At 38.7% G+C, this 17,893-nt stretch overlaps 1 protein-coding gene across 3 annotated transcripts in view; it reads right to left on the bottom strand.

Moving 5' to 3' along the window:
• The window catches only part of PPP1R16A (protein phosphatase 1 regulatory subunit 16A), a 102,500-nt gene that overhangs the window by 16,884 nt on the left and 67,723 nt on the right, over positions 1-17,893 (bottom strand). For all 3 annotated transcript variants that reach the window (XM_016432047.2, XM_056822895.1, XM_001372207.4), the window contains 2 exons: positions 8,946-9,016; positions 8,559-8,704 (listed from right to left, as the gene is read on the bottom strand). In XM_016432047.2, coding sequence (XP_016287533.1) covers positions 8,559-8,704; positions 8,946-9,016 — 217 coding nt within the window. The remainder of the gene's footprint in view (positions 1-8,558; positions 8,705-8,945; positions 9,017-17,893) is intronic.

Below are 17,893 nucleotides of genomic sequence, written 5' to 3'. Positions count from 1 at the left end.
TTTGCTGGTTTGTTATGTTACAATAGCCAGAGCAACATCTCCAAGTACCCCAGTGAAACACAAGAAAAATGTGACTTGTAAATTGAGGAAAACCCCAAATCTGGTCTGTCAATAAATTGCCCTCTACCATGTACCTAGCTACAAAATGTTTTGTTACCCATCTCCTAAGTAATTGTGATTGATTGTGAAAACTGACCAAAAATAACAATGACTCTCCTTAGGTCAAGGAGAACCTCTAGATCACCCTGTCTATGTCATTCATCCATAGCAACAATGTTTCATTCACTATCTCCTTAGGCTACACATCTGTTATTAAGTTCCATGGAAACATATATGTAGAAAATTGATTGTGTGCCAAAGAAGTATGTAATCACCAGCCTATATAATAAATGAACCTCCGTGCTGTGGCAGAATGATATGTGACACCTATGCATGTGGGTCTGAACATACAGTGCTTCTCATATCCATTATTCGACTGGTTCATCACATCTAGATGGAGCAAGCCCGGACCTTCAGAGAGACTGCTGGACAGCTCCCAAAGCTATTCTCTATCATTGCTTGTTCATTTTCCATATCTTCCTTTCTCATGTGAAGTTCTAATCTAGTAATGAAATTGCCACCAAGCCTCCAAGAGAAAAGGGAAATAAACTGTACTTGGAGGAGTTTTAAAGGATTAAGTTGTTATGTTGGGAAATATAATCTCTACTATATGATTTCCCCTATTATGGCAAGCTATTTAGTTTGTATAGGTCTGATTAGAAGAGGATTGCCTCTCTACAAAGCCTAGTTCACCTTCCACTTGATTAGCCCTTAAAATACTTGCATCTTTGTTGGCTAAACATCCCTAGTTTTATCAACTAGTCCTTTTATGGCATTATCTGTAGAGGTCTTCGATCATCTTGGTTACTCTGCCAGGAAGCTATCTAGCATTTACCAATGCCTATCCTATACTGTGACACTCAAGTTGAGCACAACATTGCACATGCTCAACTTAAGTGCCACAGTGCTTAACACACAGTAGGTGCTTAATAAATGTTTGTTGGAGGGGAAGTGAGGTAGTACAATGGATAGAGGGACATCTGAAGTCAGGAGGACCTGGGTTCAAACTTGGCTTCAGTGTGTGACCCTGGACAAATCATTTAACCTTGTTTGTCTAGATTCTTGTCTAACTGCTGTTAGAATGAAATCTCTGTGATAGTGTAACCAAGAAGGGGGGGGGGGGGGGAGGGGGAAAGGAGCCCAGGCAGCTCCATATGTTCTCCTGCACTGGTAAGCCACTTTTGCTGGTTTGCATCCCCAGAATAGCCCCTGGTCAGTGTCCTGGAGCTCCTGCACCTGCGTAGTTCTCAACAGGAGGTTTGGGATGATGTAGAACAGAGATGTTAAACATAGCCCATGGGTCACATGCAGCCCACAACACTTCTGAATATGTCTAAAACCAGATTGAAATGTAATTAGGAGGGGCATCTAGATCTCTCCGGTGGATAGAGAGCCAGGTCTAGAAATGGGAGGTCCTGGGTTTAGATTTAGCTTCAGACCCTTCCTAGCTGTGTGACATTGGGCAAATCACTTAACCCCCATTGCCTAACCCTTACTGCTCTCATGCCTTGGAAATGATACTTGATTCTAAGTCAGAAGGTAAGGTTTCTTTAAAAAATGTAATTGGGAAATATTTAACAAAATAAAAAAAAATAAACAAAACCTATTATATCTTAAAGTCAATATGTGGCTCACAGAGATCCTTATATGTGGATTAGTGGCCCCATTTTTATTTGAGTTTGGCATCATTGTTGTAGAGGATATTTCTCTTTAAGTATGGGTTAGAATAGATGATCTGAGTCCTTATGTTCTGGTTCGGAAAAGTGTATACAGATGTGCTGTTTTCCTAAATTTTCACCATCCAGTGATACTATTTTTAAGGGTAGTGCTAGGTTTCCAGGAAAACAAGCTATATTATTACAGTGCCCCCTAAGTAACTATATACTCTTTAAAGAAAGCTGAAAAGTCTACCCACACTGCATTTATACACACATAACATTCCTCAAAAGGTAGCTAGGTGGCACAGTGGATTAAGTCAGAGTGGATAGAGTCAGAAAGATTTCCTGAGTTCAATCCAGCCTCAAACGCTTATTTAGCTGTGTGACCCTGGGCAAGTCACTAAGTCTGTTTGCCTCAGTTTCCTCATCTGTAAGATGAGCTGGAGAAGGAAATGGCAAACCACTAAATTATCTTTACCAAGAAAACCTCAAATGAGGTCATGAAAGTAGAACACAACTGAAAATAAATGAAGAACAACAATACTGGGCTAATGACTTTTTCATGGGAACAGACTTCCTTGTCTGTGCCTTAATGCATCTGCCAAGTCTGATGTACAAAGCTCTAACGCCAAATCACCCCTATTCCTTGGTTCTCTGCTCTCTACAAATTCATCTGTAAAATAGGGATAACCCCTATACTTACCCCCTGAGGATTGTTGTGACAATGTGTATGACTATTTGACAAATATATTATAAAGAAGTTATACAATTCAAATAGAAATGGATCCCTTCTAGCCACATATTGACTGAAAAAAACCTCAAAATAGCATTATCTATGTTTTTTGTTTTAGTATTGTTAGTTATTTTGTTAAACATTTCCCAATTACATTTTAATCTGGTTTGGGACCTAAACAGTCTGTAGATCATGACTTTGACCCCTCTGTTGTAGAGGAGATTCTTGTTCAGGCACAGTTTAGATGAACTGGCTTAAGTTCCCTTACAAATGCTGAGATTTTGTGACAATTTTTTTTAAAAAATACTCTTTGGCATTTCTGCAACCCCAGGTAATATTACTCTTCCTTTCTGGCCAACTCTACTATATGCTACCTCTCTCTACCCACCATTTTCCAGCTTTCTTTTATGGTTTTGTCTCCTTCCAAGAGAATGTATGCTCCCTGAAGCCAGGAATATCTTGTTTGCTTTTATTTATATCCTCAATGCTTAGCACAGTATCTGGCCCATGGCAAATGTTCAATAAATGCTTTAGCTATAATGTACTCTGTAACTGTTATTACTGTTACATTTAACTCTGACTGGAAGGTGACGAACTGTGACAGAACCTTCTATCTTGTCCCCTCTGAAGGTTAGTTTTCTTCATGGTGGGGTGACCCAGAACTTTCATTCATTCCAGTTAAGGTAAGGCTAATAACTAAAGTAGTTTAGATGTAATAACTCTTAAAAAACCTCAAATAGGCCCCACCTACCCAGGATCTGCAGGGGAAATTTAAGAAGTTTCCCAGAATACACAAAGTGATAAACAAATAAACCCTAGCAGATGATATTGGCCCTTCACCATTCTATAGCTTTTCTCCCTGTCCCCAACCCTCCTACTAGATTTTATCTTTAGAATGGAAGTGATACAAAGTCTAGGCCTAGGAAACAATTCCTTCACATATTCAACTCTTCCCTCATCCTGTTGCCCTCACCTGCCGCTTGAACTAACTTAAGATTTCAGCCTCTCCCCTATGATAAACCTCATTCCTGTTTTTTTCTTTTTATTCAGAATCTTTGCTCTTTCCTTCCCCTGGCTCCCTTGCTGTACAAAATATTGTTCCCATCTTTAAAAATACTCTCCAACCTTATACACAGAGACAGAATCACTGTAGCACAATTGAATGTAATGGATTTCTCTACTAGCAGCAAGGCAACAATCCAAAACATTTCTGAGGGACTTATGAGAAAGAACTATGGGAGTAGAAACACAGAAGAAAAACAACTGCTTGATCACACGGGTCGATGATGGGGATATGATTGGGGATGTAGACTCTAAATGATCACTCTAGTGCAAATATCAATAATATGGAAATAGGTCTAGATCAATGACACATGTAAAACCCAGTGGAATTGCTCAATGGCTATGGGAGCGGGGTGAGAGGAGGGGAGGGAGAGAACATAAATCATGTAAACATGGAAAATTTTTCTTAATCAATTAAATAAAATCTAAAAAAATAAAAATATTCTCTAATGGGTATCAAAGCTTACACAAATTCCTTCTTACCTTGTACCACCAAACAAGACTGGATTGGGGGTCAAAAAAAACCTGGATCTTTATTCTGGCTGACCTGATTCACTAGATGTGTGACTTTAGGAAAATTGGTTTACCTATCTAGAATTGGATTTGATAACTTCTTAAGGTGCCCTCTTACACTCATGTTTTATGATTCAATGATTCTCACCATCTGGCATCTTTTCTAATTATATATTCATCCCTTCCCTAATCCACTGGAGTCTAATTTGGTTTCTGTCAAACAGAATCAGAGAATATTGAAAGTCACCTACTTCAATCAATACCTGAAGAAGGATCCTCCCTGTATAATATCCTCAAACAAAACATTCATCCAGTTTTGACTTGAAGTACTCCAGTGATGAGGAACTTACTACCTCACAAATCAGCCTTTTCTGACTAGGGGCAGCTCTAATTATCAGCAAGTTTTTCCTCATATTGAAATCTGCCTTTCTGCAGTTTTTACCACTGCTCCTCATGTCTTGTGTTCTGGAGCTAAGTCAAACAAGGCTAACATTTCAATCTCTGTTCTCTCAAAGATCACCAGAAACTTTCTTATTACCTAATGTATCCCATTGCAAAAAAGACAAATTTAGGCTTGTGATAAATAAAATCTTTCTTACAATTAAAGCTACCCAAGATATACTGCTGTAGGATCACTCAGGGACTTTTTATTCGGGAATGCATCAGACTAGTTGGTCTTTAGGGTAGAGACTTATTCCAAAGCAGACTTTGTGACAACCTCTTTTTTGTTCTCCTTAGTTTTTCTGCAACCCTGGATACTAATGATCTTTCTTGGCCACCTCAAAAATATGCTGCCTTCACTTTGGCCATCATCCCTATCTCTCCTCCCTCAGTGCTTGGTCAATAATCATTACTTACTAAATGCTCTATCTACCCATCTAGCTAGCTAACTTAGAGATTAATTAGTTCTCAATCAGGAAGGCTGGTGGTGAGGCCTCTTCCAAGATGGAAGCTAGACTATTAGAAAACTAGGAAAGGAGTCAGCCTTTCACTCACCCAACAAGTAGTCCAGGAGTCAGAATCTAAGTTGAAGGAGGGGGAAGGAAGAGGGGAGGAAGACAACAAGAATCATGTAACCATGGAGAAAAATATCAAATTTAATTTAAAAAAAATTGGAACCTGAGTAAATTAGACTACAATGTCATCCAAACAAAGGAAAGATAAGGAACAATGAGGGAGCAGAATCAGTCATTACTTAATGTTAAGAACAGAAATTCTTAACCTTTTCGATATCATAGACCACTTTGGCAGGCTGGTGAAGCCCATGGACTCCTTCCCAAAATCATGTTCTAAAAAGCACTGGGTATTTCACAGCTGTGTGATCCTGGGTAAATCACTTAAACCCATTTGCCTAGCCCTTGCCCTTCTATCTAAGATTTATTACTAAGACAGGAAGGTAAGAGGTTTAAAAAAAAAAAGCATCAGGGATGCTAAGTAGATAGTCATGTCTGGAGTCAGAAAGACCTGGGTTTAAATCTGGATTCAGATACTTCCTAACTGGGTAAACATGGACAAGTCACTTAAATTCAACTTGCCTAGCCCTTACCACACATCTTAGAAGTGATATTAAGACAGAAGGTAAGGATTTAAAAAAAAAGAAAAATTAAATGAGTTATAAGAGGAAACAGATAGTAAGACAACACGAGAGGGGACCTCAACTTTTCTCTCTCAGAACTAAATAAATCTATCTAAAAAATAAATAAGAAAATAGTTAAGGAGATAAATAGTATTTTAGAAAAATAAGATATGCTAGACCTCTGGAGAAAAATAAATGGAAATAGAAAGGAATATACCCTTTTCTCAGTAGTTCATGGCACCTACACAAAAACTATGTATTAGGGCAGAGTTGGTGAACTTTTTCTCAGTATGAGTGCCCACAGGGCAAATTCAAGTTGTCTATGAGCCCAAGGATTACCTGAAAGTATTGAAAGAGAAAGTACTTGCTTTGGGTGGCTGGACAGAGGGGCCAGGCATGCCAAAAAAGTCCTCAACCACTGGGAAAAGGGGAACAGAGCAGCTCCCTGAGTGCTGGCTGTGCATGTATGCCACGGCTTCGCCAGCGAGGTTTAAGGCATAAAGACCTCACAGCCAAATACAGAAAAGGAGAAATATTAAAAACAACCTTTTCAGATCATAATGCAATGAAAACTACATTCAATGAGGGCCATGTAAACATAGATTAAAAATTATTTGGAAACTAAATAATCTAATCCTAAAGAATAAGTGAACAAAAGAACAAATTATAAAAATAGGCCTGGAGACAGAAGGTCCAAGGTTCAAATTTAACCTCAGACACTTTCTGGTTTGTAACCCTCAGCAAGTTACTTAACCCCTGCTGCCTAGGTCTTACCATTCTTCTGCCTTGGAACTGAAATTAAGGATTATTAGAAATCTCTACAAAAGATAAAGGGAAGGGAAGAGGGAGGAGAGACAGACACAGAGACAGAGAGACAGAGAATGGCAACAATAAGACAACATACCAAAATTTGTGGGATGCAGCCAAAGCAGTACTTAAAGGAAAATTTATCATTCTAAGTATGCCCATCAATAAAACAGAAAACAAATTAAAAGTCTCCAATCTAAATAGGAAATCCTGAAAAACCAAAGAGATTAATAAAATTGAAAGAAACCTATTGAACTAATAAATAGAACAAGGAGCTGGTTTTGAGAGGGGAAGGAATAATAATAAAATAAGTCATTGGTTAATTTGATTTTAAAATAAAATGAAGAAAACCAAATTATCAGTATCAAAAATGAAAAGAGTGACTTCACAACCAATGAAGAAAAAATTCTAGCAATTATTAGGAGCTATTTTGCCTAATTATATATAAATCTAGCAATCTAATAGAAATGGATGACTATTTACCAAAAATAAAAATAAATAAACTGTCCAGATTAACAGAAGAGGAAACAAAATACTTAAATAAGTATCTTATAAAAAGAAACTGAGCAAGTTATCAATTAGCTCCTTAAGGAAAAAAACCCCAAGGACCAATAGATTCACAATTGAATTCTACAAGATTTTTTAAACAATTAGTTCTAATACTGTATAAACTATTTGGGGGGAAAAGGCAAAGAAAGAGTCCTGCCAAATTCCTTTTATGACACAAATATGGTTCTACTACCTAAACCAAGAAAAGAGAAAAAACAACAACAACTAAGGGCAGTCAGGTGATTCTCAGTGAGATCCAGGTCTGGAATTGGGTAAGCCTAGGTTCAAAACTGGCCTCAGACACTCCCTAGCTATATGACTTTGGACAAGTCACTTAACCCCAATTGCCTAGGCCTTACTGATGTTCTGCTTTGGAACCTATACTTAGTATCAATTCTAAGACAGAAGGTTTTTAAAAAACAAAGGAAAAAAAGTAGAGACCAGAATGAATACTGATGCAAAAATTTTAAATAAAATACTAGCAAGGAGATTATAGCAATATATCATAAGGATCATACACTATAACTAGGTGGGATTTATGCCAGGAGTGTAGGACTGGTTCCAAATTAGGAAAACTATCAGCATAATAAATCATATCAATAACAAAACCAACAGAAATCATGTGATTATATCAATAGATGCAGAAAAAGATTTAATAAAATATAACACTCATTACCATTAAAAATACCAAGAAGCATAGGAATAAAAGGAGTTTTCCTTATGATAATGTACTATCTTTCTAAAACCATAAGCAAACATTATCTCTAATGGGGAAAAACTAGAACCCTTACCAAAAGATTCGGTTGAGGCAAGGATTCCCATTATCACTACTATTATTCAATATTATATTTTAAATCCTAGCTATGCAAATAAGTGAAGAAAAAGAAATTGATTTTGAATTAGACCATGGAAAAAACACCAAAATTACTGCTCTTTACAAATGATATGATGGTATACTTGGAGAATCCTAAAGAAATCAACTAAAAAAACTAGTTGAAATCATTAACAATTTTAGCAAAGTTGCAGGATAGAAAATAAACTCAGAGAAATCATCAGTATTTTTATATTATTATGAAGTCCAGAAGGAAGAAAAAGAAATTCCATTTAAAATAATTGCAGGGGATAGATAGATGGCTCATTCTGCTCTATTGAGCTCTTCCGTACTTGAAGTATTGATTATCATGCATCCAGGTAAGCAGCTATGCATGGTGCAGTAGAAAAACCAACAGATTTGGAGTCAGAAGACCTTGCACAAGTCCTAGGAAAGGTGAATTTTCTTCCCCAGCTTACTGTGTTACATGTTGCTCAATCTCTAGAGAATGATCTTAAACAGGACTGGTTATCCAGGCAGCAAATTCTACCCAGAAAACACTCAGAGCTAAATGCCTTCTCCCCTAAGACAAGGTCAAGATTTCTTATAGCTCTATGCAGTTGCAGTCACATTTTCCAGACCCTTAGCTGAGTCTTACTCTTGGACTATCCCATCAACTCAATTCAAACATTTCTGAAGTGCCTGTTGTATGTACAGCATTGCTTAAGACTTGGCCTTGCATCCACATACTTGGAAATAAGCAGCTCTACAAGGTGGAGGTGGCCGCAAGTGGCAGCAGCGTGCAGAGGGGTCCAAAGTTCACTGTCACAGGCATTCACATCAGCCCCAGCCTCGAGAAGCTGCTGAACCATCTCCCCGTAGTCATCGATGCAGCACTGCAAGCCACAGAATAACCCCTCAGAGGTAGCCCCTCCCCATCAGAAAACCCTCCAACCTCCAGCTCACCCCCAGAGCCCAGACAGACCTATTTACCTTATCTACTGAAGGTACAGATCATTCACTGCTGCAGTGTTCCCCATGGGCATTAGTGATCCCACATCCCCCTCCCGAAATCAGTTACTTCAAACTCTTGGCCAGTAATCCCCACTGACTTGAAAGAAACTCTCCAACACTAACCTGGTGCAGGGCAGTAAGGCCATCCTCGTTGCACAAATTGGGGCTCACACCATTCTGAAGGAACTGTCGGACTGCCAGAAGAAACCAGGACACAATTAGAGGCCAAGATTGTTGGAAGCAGCAGCAATTTGTCTATACCAGGTGAGGAGGTGTAAGGGAAGGGAAGATGGAGAAGAACCACTATACCTTTACCTAAGAGATACCCAGTGGAGCCCTAAGGACAAAGTGGGAATGCAGTCCATTTCCTAAAGTTCCTAACCCAAGATAAAGACTGGGGAGGAGCATGAAACAAGGCTGGAGACAAAGAAGGGCAATTTCTTTCCAGGTCTTTTTTGACCATACCACTTGAGTCCAGGTAGGTTAAATAAGTTTAGCAGGCCTGACAAATTTGACTTCTTTCCCATCTATACCTGACTACTCTAATGTTGCTTCTGGCCAAGTTATCCTGGACTGGCTTTCTGATCAGGGTAGGAAAGGGCAGAAAGGCCCAAAGAACCTCAAAAGCTTGCTTAGTTAGGGCTCTGGCCACTCCCAGCCAACAAAACACTTGACCTTGTGGTGCCCCTAAACATCTTGGTAGAGCGTTGGCATGGTATGTGGAATATGCTGAGGGATTAAGCTTACTCTATATCTCCTTTGAAGAAATGGGCTAAAGCAACTTAATAAGATAAAGCTAGAGAAGAAACTTCTCAAAAAGGAGATCTGAAGCTGATGCCAGAAGATTGAGGAATAGTTGTCTATATAATACATAAGTCCTTTGTGTATCAGGTTGGTTCTGGGTAGGGTAGGACATTGACCAGGCAAAGTAGAATGAGGTAGGACAGGAGAGATAGAGCTGGGAAGTATAAGGGTTCCATCATCTTGTCTTGCAATCTCTCCCCAAACTTTGCACTCCCTGAACAGCAGAGAAATAAGTAAGGGATAGCTTCTAAGTCCTCCAATGAGGGTTGAGGGTATCCTCCAGAAAAGGAAGAAGAGATTTTCAACGGAACAGCTCTCTAGCACCACCAACTTTGCAAAGTGCTTTATATATTAACTTATTTGATATTCAAAATAATTCTGGGAGGTATGTGCTATTATTATCATCATTTTACAGATAAGGAAACTGAAGCAGACACAGGTTAACTGACTTGCTCAGGGTCATGCAGCTATTAAGTATCAATGGAATGATTCAAAACCAGGTCTTTCTGGTTCTTCCAGTGTTCTTATCCACTCGACCACCTTGCTGTCTCATTTCCCCCTTTTGCTCCTCCATCTTGACTACTTCAACACATAGTTTCCAGATTCTCTTCCATCTTTTTGTTGTTGTTCAGTCATTTCAGTCATGTCCAACTCTATAGGACCCCATTTGATGTTTTCTTGGTAAAAATATTGGGAGTCATTTGCCATTGCCTTCTCTAGCTAGTTTTAAAGATAAGGAAACTGAGGCAAACAGGGTTAAGTGATTTGCCCAAGGTTACACAGCTGGTAAGTGGCTGAGGCCAGATTTGTACTGCCTTCTAACTGCAGGCCCAACACTCTATCCACTGTACCATCTAGTTTACCTCTAAAGCACAGTTATACTTTAAGCATTAATTACCTCCCCATTTCTGGTCTTTTAGAACAAACTTTTAAAATGAGCTTCTAATAAAAATTTTCCAACCACGCAAGTCCAATATGTCCATATTTACTCATTAAATTATGTATATGTACTAATAATTATGTCTATTATAAAATATTTTAAAATAAAAACAAAAAAGGATGAGATGAAGATAAAACTATATTTGACCCTAGAATCAATATTTAATTGAAAAAGGGGAGTAACAAGATTTTTGGAAAATTACTTTAGTAGCAATATGTAGGATGGAGAAAGAAGTAAGACTTGAAGCAGGGGTATGAATTAGGAAACTACTGCAATAATCCAAGTTAAGAGGCAATGAGAACCCAAGGAAATAACATCAATAAGATTTGGCAACAGATTAGACATGTGAGATGAAGGAAAGTGATGAGTCCAAAATTACACAGAATGTGAATCTAGATTAAGTAGAAGGATAATGGCAGCTCTTTCCAATAATAGGGAAGTCTAGAATAGACCTGGATTTGGAGGGAAAAGCTAATGTATTAAGATCAGCAATGCAGATCACAACCTATCCATGCCCGTTTATTTTTTGTGATTTACCCTGTTTCCTGCCAAAATTAAAAAAAAAAAGGGGGGGGGATAGATAGGCAGGAGAGACCTTTACCTAGAACATAGAATGCACCCCTCTAAGAGGCACCTGCTAAAGCAAAGAGATGGTCTGTGGAGATGCTGGGATGGGAAGCAGGTAGTTGTGCCTAGGCAACTGTTCCAGGTACCTGATTTGTGCTTAAGATTTTAACTGTTCCTGCAGGGCCAATGCCTGTGCCCAATCAACTTTGGGAGGTTAGACGTGACAGAGGGTGTACTGGGGGAGTGTTGTTCAATAATGGGTGAAAGGAATGGTGTGTCAGAGACAAGCTCATGAATGGTAATTTCAAGAAGGGTAAAATTAGAACCATCTTCCCATCCTTCAATTAAATGAGTACATATCACTAGGGGTCATGTCATGGGCCCCCAGGAATGCATAGCCCCTATTCCAGAAACTATTGTTTTAGAGTTATAATTACTTAGTTCTATCATGGGCTCTAGTCCTCAAGATCACAATCAAAGGATGACAGAAGTGGAAGAGCTTACTGTGGCTACCGAATCCAACTCCTAGCTGTCCAGAGGAGGATACCAAGGCCTAGGAAGCAGAAAGGACATGGCTAGGATCACACAGAATTTGTGCTCATGTCAGCCTTGTGACAAAGCAGTCAAAAAAGTTAATCTGATCTTGCTTGGGCCATGCAAAGAATGCAGAGTATTGTTGTCCTTGATCAGAACACATCTAGAATACTGGGTTCAGTTCAAGTAGTCACATTGTACAAAGGACATTGATCAGCTGGAGAATACCCTGATGGCAGTTGGTAAGGGGCCTCAAGACCATATGGAGGATTGGATCAAAGAACTAGAGCTATTAGGACTAGAAAAGTTTGGAAAACTTGGGGAAAATATTTTCACTGCCTTCAAGTATTTGAAGGACTGTCATGTGCAAGAATGATTGGGCTTGTTCTGGTCTAGAACAATCAATCTGAAGTTGCAGTTAGATGTTAGTTCAATGAAAGGAAAAACTTCCTAGCAATTTAAAGTTGTCCAAAAGCAAAATGAACCTCCTGGGGAAACTAGAAGTCTTCAAGCAGAGGCTGAATGACCACTTGTTCAGGATTCAGTAAGAGGGGATTCCTATTAAGGTGAAGTTAGACTAGGGATCATGGAATCATAGATTGAAAGCTAGAAAGGACCATAGAAATTTTAACCTTACAGATGAATAAATTAAAGGACTCCAAGAAGTTAAGTCCTTTGCCTTGGGTCACACAGGCAATAAATGACAGTCAGGTCCTCTGACTCCAACTGTCCCATACTACTCCCATAGATTACCTCTGAGGGCCCTCCCATCTCTGAGATGCAGGGACTCCAGAGTCCCTGTTTCTGTTTCCTCTGGTTCATGAATAGGGGAAGAAAAATCACCTGACAAGGCTAATTCAAACTATATTTTTTTGTCCTAGGCAAAGGCCTCCCCTCCCTCTAAAGGTTCTAGCACATCATCCTAGGAAGAAAACTAAGTCGGGGAGGGAGGGAGGGACTAACCAGTTATTTCAAGAGTAGCTGGAGCTCTGAATGTGAATCTATTAGGAATTTTACCCAGTAATCCTAGGAAACTGGTTTGGGACCTGGTATTCTTGGGGAAGAGTTATATGAATTCACACTGGAATGGCATTAAGTACTTCCAGGACACTGCCTCTACTGCCTGTTTCCACTCCTTGTCCTTGTGCAGTACAGTAATCTGATGCCAATTCCTAGCTTTCTCAGTTCAGTTTACATGCCCAGGGAGGTGAAGAGACTTTTATCAATGGTTCTGGCATTGAGCAGCACCACTAGGAAGAGACATGGCTCCACGTTGCACCAAGGACAGACACGAAACTTAGCTACTACCAAAGCTAGCAAACAAGGATACTACAGAGGTGGGAAGGCCTTACCAATCTCACTGGGCAGACTCCTAGGTTTCTGATAACAGAAGGGGAAAATTTTGTAGAAAGGACCAAGAAGGTGAGCATAAACAGTAACTAGAATACATCGGACTCTTTCTATACCTCGATTAGGTCAGGTTTCATTAGGGGCAAGGAAAACTGTATTGCTTAACTTCAGTGAGGGAGATGAAATAAAAACTATCTCTGTGTTCACCCTAGGGTAGCAGCTGTGCCTAGGAAGATGCCAGCAGTAGGCAAAGGAAAGAACTATGTCACAGCATAGGCAAGATTCCTGTGTAGGGCAAGGAGCAGAAAGATAAGTATTGCCTCAGCCTCTGATAAAATCTGAGTTGGAAGAACTTTAGAGGTCATCTAGTCATATACACACACACACACACACACACACACACACACACACACACACACACACACACACATACACATAAGAATTATCCCATCTATAACATTCCCAAGTCTTTATCTTGCTTTACCTGAAGACTTACAGAAATGAAGTATCCGCTATCTTCCAAGGAGCAGAAATCTATCTCTCTGTAACTTCCACCTCTTGTTCCCAGTTCTGCCTCTAGAGGGCAAGGAGACAAAGTCTAATCCTCCTACCACATAAATAAATATACTTTAAATACAAGGATAGTTACCATGTCCTCATTGTCTTCTCTTTTCTATGCTAAATATTCCTAGCTCTTTCAACCAGCCCTCATATTATCTGGTCTCCAGTCTTCACACAGCTCTCTTAGCCTCCCTCCTCTCAATGGGCTCCAACTTGTCAGTGGCCTTCCTAAAATCTGAGTCTCAGAATTAAACACAATACCCTGGATGTTGTCTAACCAGGGCAAAGAAAGTTTTGGACAATATCCTTCTATTAGTGCTTTGCCAGGAATTTGTCTGGGACTTTCCTAGGAGGCTAAATTATAGTTTATATCATATATTATATAGTTAAAATTATAGTAATAACAACAACAATTACTAACATTTTATAGCACTTTTAGGTTTTTGTTTCTCATATCAACTCTGGGGAAGGGGGAAGTGCTTTTTAAAAATAAATGTATAAACTGAGGCAAACAGAGATAAAGTAACTTGCCCAGGATCTCACAGTCAGTAGTCATTTAAGCCAGAATCTGAACTCAAGTCTTCCTGACTTCCAGGTGAAGATCTCTGCCACTGAGATGAGTGTTAGGATAGAGAGAGACCCCAATCCCAGGTTCCTAGGGCAGCCTGCCTGCTCTGGACCCAAAAAGTCCATACTCCCTCAAGAAGATGAGAGCTTTTCCCAAAAGAGAGGAGGGCTGGTTATGAAGCAGAAACTCCCCCCCTCCCCTTCCCTATGGAGAGCTTCAGAGACTGTGTTCTTTAGTCTCACTAAAATAGGCAGTGGTAGGAGAAGAGTGATCATTGGACAAGACACAGGAGATCTGACTGAATCCTGGTTCACTCCAACTGTCTCTCAGGGAAAACCAATTACATTTTGTAAGTCTCAGTCTCCTCCTATGTCCAACAAATGATGATAATATTTATATTACCCACCCTACAGAGTTGTTATGAGAACATTTGATAAACCTTAATGTGCAAATGTATATTCTCTATATAATCTACATAGGCCTAGATTCAACTTCCTATCAAACCACTTTGTACAAATCTGTCCTACTCAATGATTCCCACAGAGTATACATTAGTCTGCTATTTAAGGCCCCCAAATTGGGCCCTAACCTACAGGCGTCAAAACAGCCCTTCTATAATGGGTAGTTTGTACTAGAATGTTTTGTTATCTTATAAAAGTGTAAGGGGGGTGTGGGAAGTATAAGCAAAAGCTCACTGGAAATGGGGGCTTCTAAAAATTAACTCAATATATCTATAATTTTATCTCTAAGTGGTCAGAGAAACACAGAAGGCCTTCCTCAAAGGGAAAGAGGAACCTGGTATGTAGTCTAGTTGGGGTATGTACAGAGGGCTAGGGTAGAAATGGGAAGAGAAGTCAAAAGATTCAGGGTCCCTTGTACTTTGAGTAAGCCTAAGCCTTACTTTCTTATTTCTTTACATTTTGGGGAAATGAATCCACATTCTGTCCCTCACAAAAGATTCTCCATTTCTTATCTCCAGGCCCTTGCACTGATTTCTCCATGGCAGGTATTCTTTACCCCCATTACATCACCATCACCACCACCACCACCACCACCACCACCACCACCTCCATCATCATCATCATTGACCTAGTTTACTATAAAAGCTGAACTCAAGTCCAACTTTTTACTTTTTTTTTTAAAGACCAGGTCTCCCTATCTCACCTAGACTGGAAAGGCAAAGGCTACTCACAAGTTCAGTTTCACTCCGATCAGCATGGGAGCTTTGATCAGTTTTGTTTCTAACCTGGGTTAGAGAGCCCACTACAAATCAGAAATCCTCATTTTAAGAGGTCTTCTAGCCTCAGCTCCCTAGCAGTTGGGATTTCAGATGTGTACTGTCACAGTTGACCAAGTACCAATTTCTTTGTAAGGCCTTTCCTCATTTGTGAGCTGCTAATGCCTCACCACATTACTATTCCTGAATTACCTTCCATTTATTATGTATATATTGTAATATTAATATATGTTTAGATTGTCTCATCTAACAGATTTTAAACTCCTTGAGGACAGAGCCTGTTTCATTTCTATTTTGTATCCTCAGCACTTGGCACACAATGCCTGGCACATATCCTTTAATCCTTAACCACACTTATGATTTCATCAATTTGGGAGTTGCATGCATTGATGCAGACTGCAATCCCTTCACACTGCCTTCACTGTCAATGCTATGCAAATCTTTTCCACATCCTCCCAAAAGTCAGCCAGAGGGAGTCCACCCATTGCACTACAGCAGGGGTTCTTAATCTGGGGTCTGTGAACTTGTTTTTAAAATATTTTGATAACTATTTCATTATGCTTGATTTCCTTTATAATTCTAAGGCACTGTATTTTTTGCATTTAAAAAAATTATTCTGAAAATGAGCCTATGGGCTTCACCAAGAGGATCCATAACACACACAAAAAAGCTTAAAAACTCCTATGCTAGAGGTTTTCTTCATTCTCTAGACATTAGAGCACCCTAACCAATCACCTGTCATCTCACACAACTGCCATATGATCAGTTCATCTTTTCTTCCTAAGACACAATTTTTTGACTACATCCTTTACTCCTATTCTTCAGAGTTTCTCCATTGGTTATATGTTGTAGCCTGCTTCCACTCTCCATATGCCTATCTGTGTAACATTTGTCTTTAGTTCTTCAAAGACAGTGGTACTCCATATCTAAATGCCATAAAATACCACTGGTAAAATAAAATATTGATATTTTTAATATTTCAATTTTTTCCCCTTTTAATTTTTTTCAATTAACAGTATTTATTTTCTCTGCCCCACACTTCCTCAACTGAAGAAAAAAGAAAATAAAACCATAGAAGCAAATAACAGATATTCATAGCAAAACAAATTCCCATATTCAGAGCAAAACAAATTCCCTTCATTAGCTACATCCAAAAATGTATGTCTCATTCTGCATCAAGTTCATTATCTATCAGGAGGATGGTAGCTTGTTGAAACATTGGTTCTTTAGAAATATGATTGGTCACTGCATTAATCAGAATTCTTTTCAAAGTTGTTTGTCTTTATAATGTTGGTTTTATTGTAAAAGTTCTCCTCTTGGTTAAGATTAATTCACTCTGCATCAGTTTGTTAGTCTTTCCACATTTCTCAGAAACCATTCTTTTCATTTCTTATGGCACAATAAAATTCCATAACATTCATATATCATAACTTGTTCAGTCATTTTGTCATTTCCAAATTGATGGGCACATTCTTATTTTCTAGTTCTTTGCCACCACAAAAAGTGAAATATATTGTATATATGGATCCTTTTCTTCTTTCTTTGATCTCTTTAGGGTGTAGGCCTATTTGTTTGTTGATTACATTAAAATTCCCAGGTATCTCCCTCTCTCCTTTTCCTCCTAGCAATAGAGAAGGCATTGCTTGACAATATAAAAAAATAATAATAAACCATATCTTTTGTGTTTCTGCTCATCAAGTCTTTTTCTGGAGTTGTTATCTTTCAAGTTATCTTTCAAACATAACTCTGAAGCTGTATATAATGATCTCTTGGTTCAATTTGTTTTGCTTTTCACAAATGCATGCAGATCTTTCCATGTTTTTTTTTCCAATTATTCTGCTAATAATCTTATGGAGTAATAGTATTCCATCACAATCACTTGCCACAACATGTTCAGCCATTCCCCAGTTGATGGATATCCCCTCAATTTCGAGTTCTTTGCCACCAGAGAAAGAACTGCTATAATATTTTGGAACATATAGGCTCTTTTCCTTTTTCCTTGATCACCTTGAGATACAGATCCAACAGTGTTATTGCTATACACAGTTATAATGCTCTCTGGGCATAATTATGGATTGCTCTCCAAAAAGTTGGATTAATTCACAGTTTCACCAACAGTATTTTAGTGTCCACATTTTTCTATATCCCTCCCCAACATTTGTCGTTTTGCCTTTTTATCATTTTAGTTATCTCAGAACTGTTTTGATTTGCATTTTCTTAATCAATAATGATTTAGAGCATTTTTTCATATCCTATATACGGCTTTGATTTCTTTATCCAAAAACTGTCTGTTCATATCTTTTGACAACTTACCAAGTGGGAAATGGCTCATTTTTTAGAAAATTGACAAGGCTCTCTATATATTTTAGATATGAGATCTCTATCTGAGAAACTGTCTATAAAAATTTACCCCAATTTTCTGCTTTCCTTCTAATCTTGACTATATGTTTTACTTGTACAAAAATTTAAACTGAATATAATCAAAATCATCCAATTTACACCTCACAATG

Source organism: Monodelphis domestica, chromosome 3, assembly GCF_027887165.1.
Source record: "Monodelphis domestica isolate mMonDom1 chromosome 3, mMonDom1.pri, whole genome shotgun sequence".
In the NCBI taxonomy this organism is placed as follows: domain Eukaryota; kingdom Metazoa; phylum Chordata; class Mammalia; order Didelphimorphia; family Didelphidae; genus Monodelphis; species Monodelphis domestica.
Note: the sequence above shows the minus strand (reverse complement) of the source record. Positions and strands in the feature narration are given on the sequence as shown.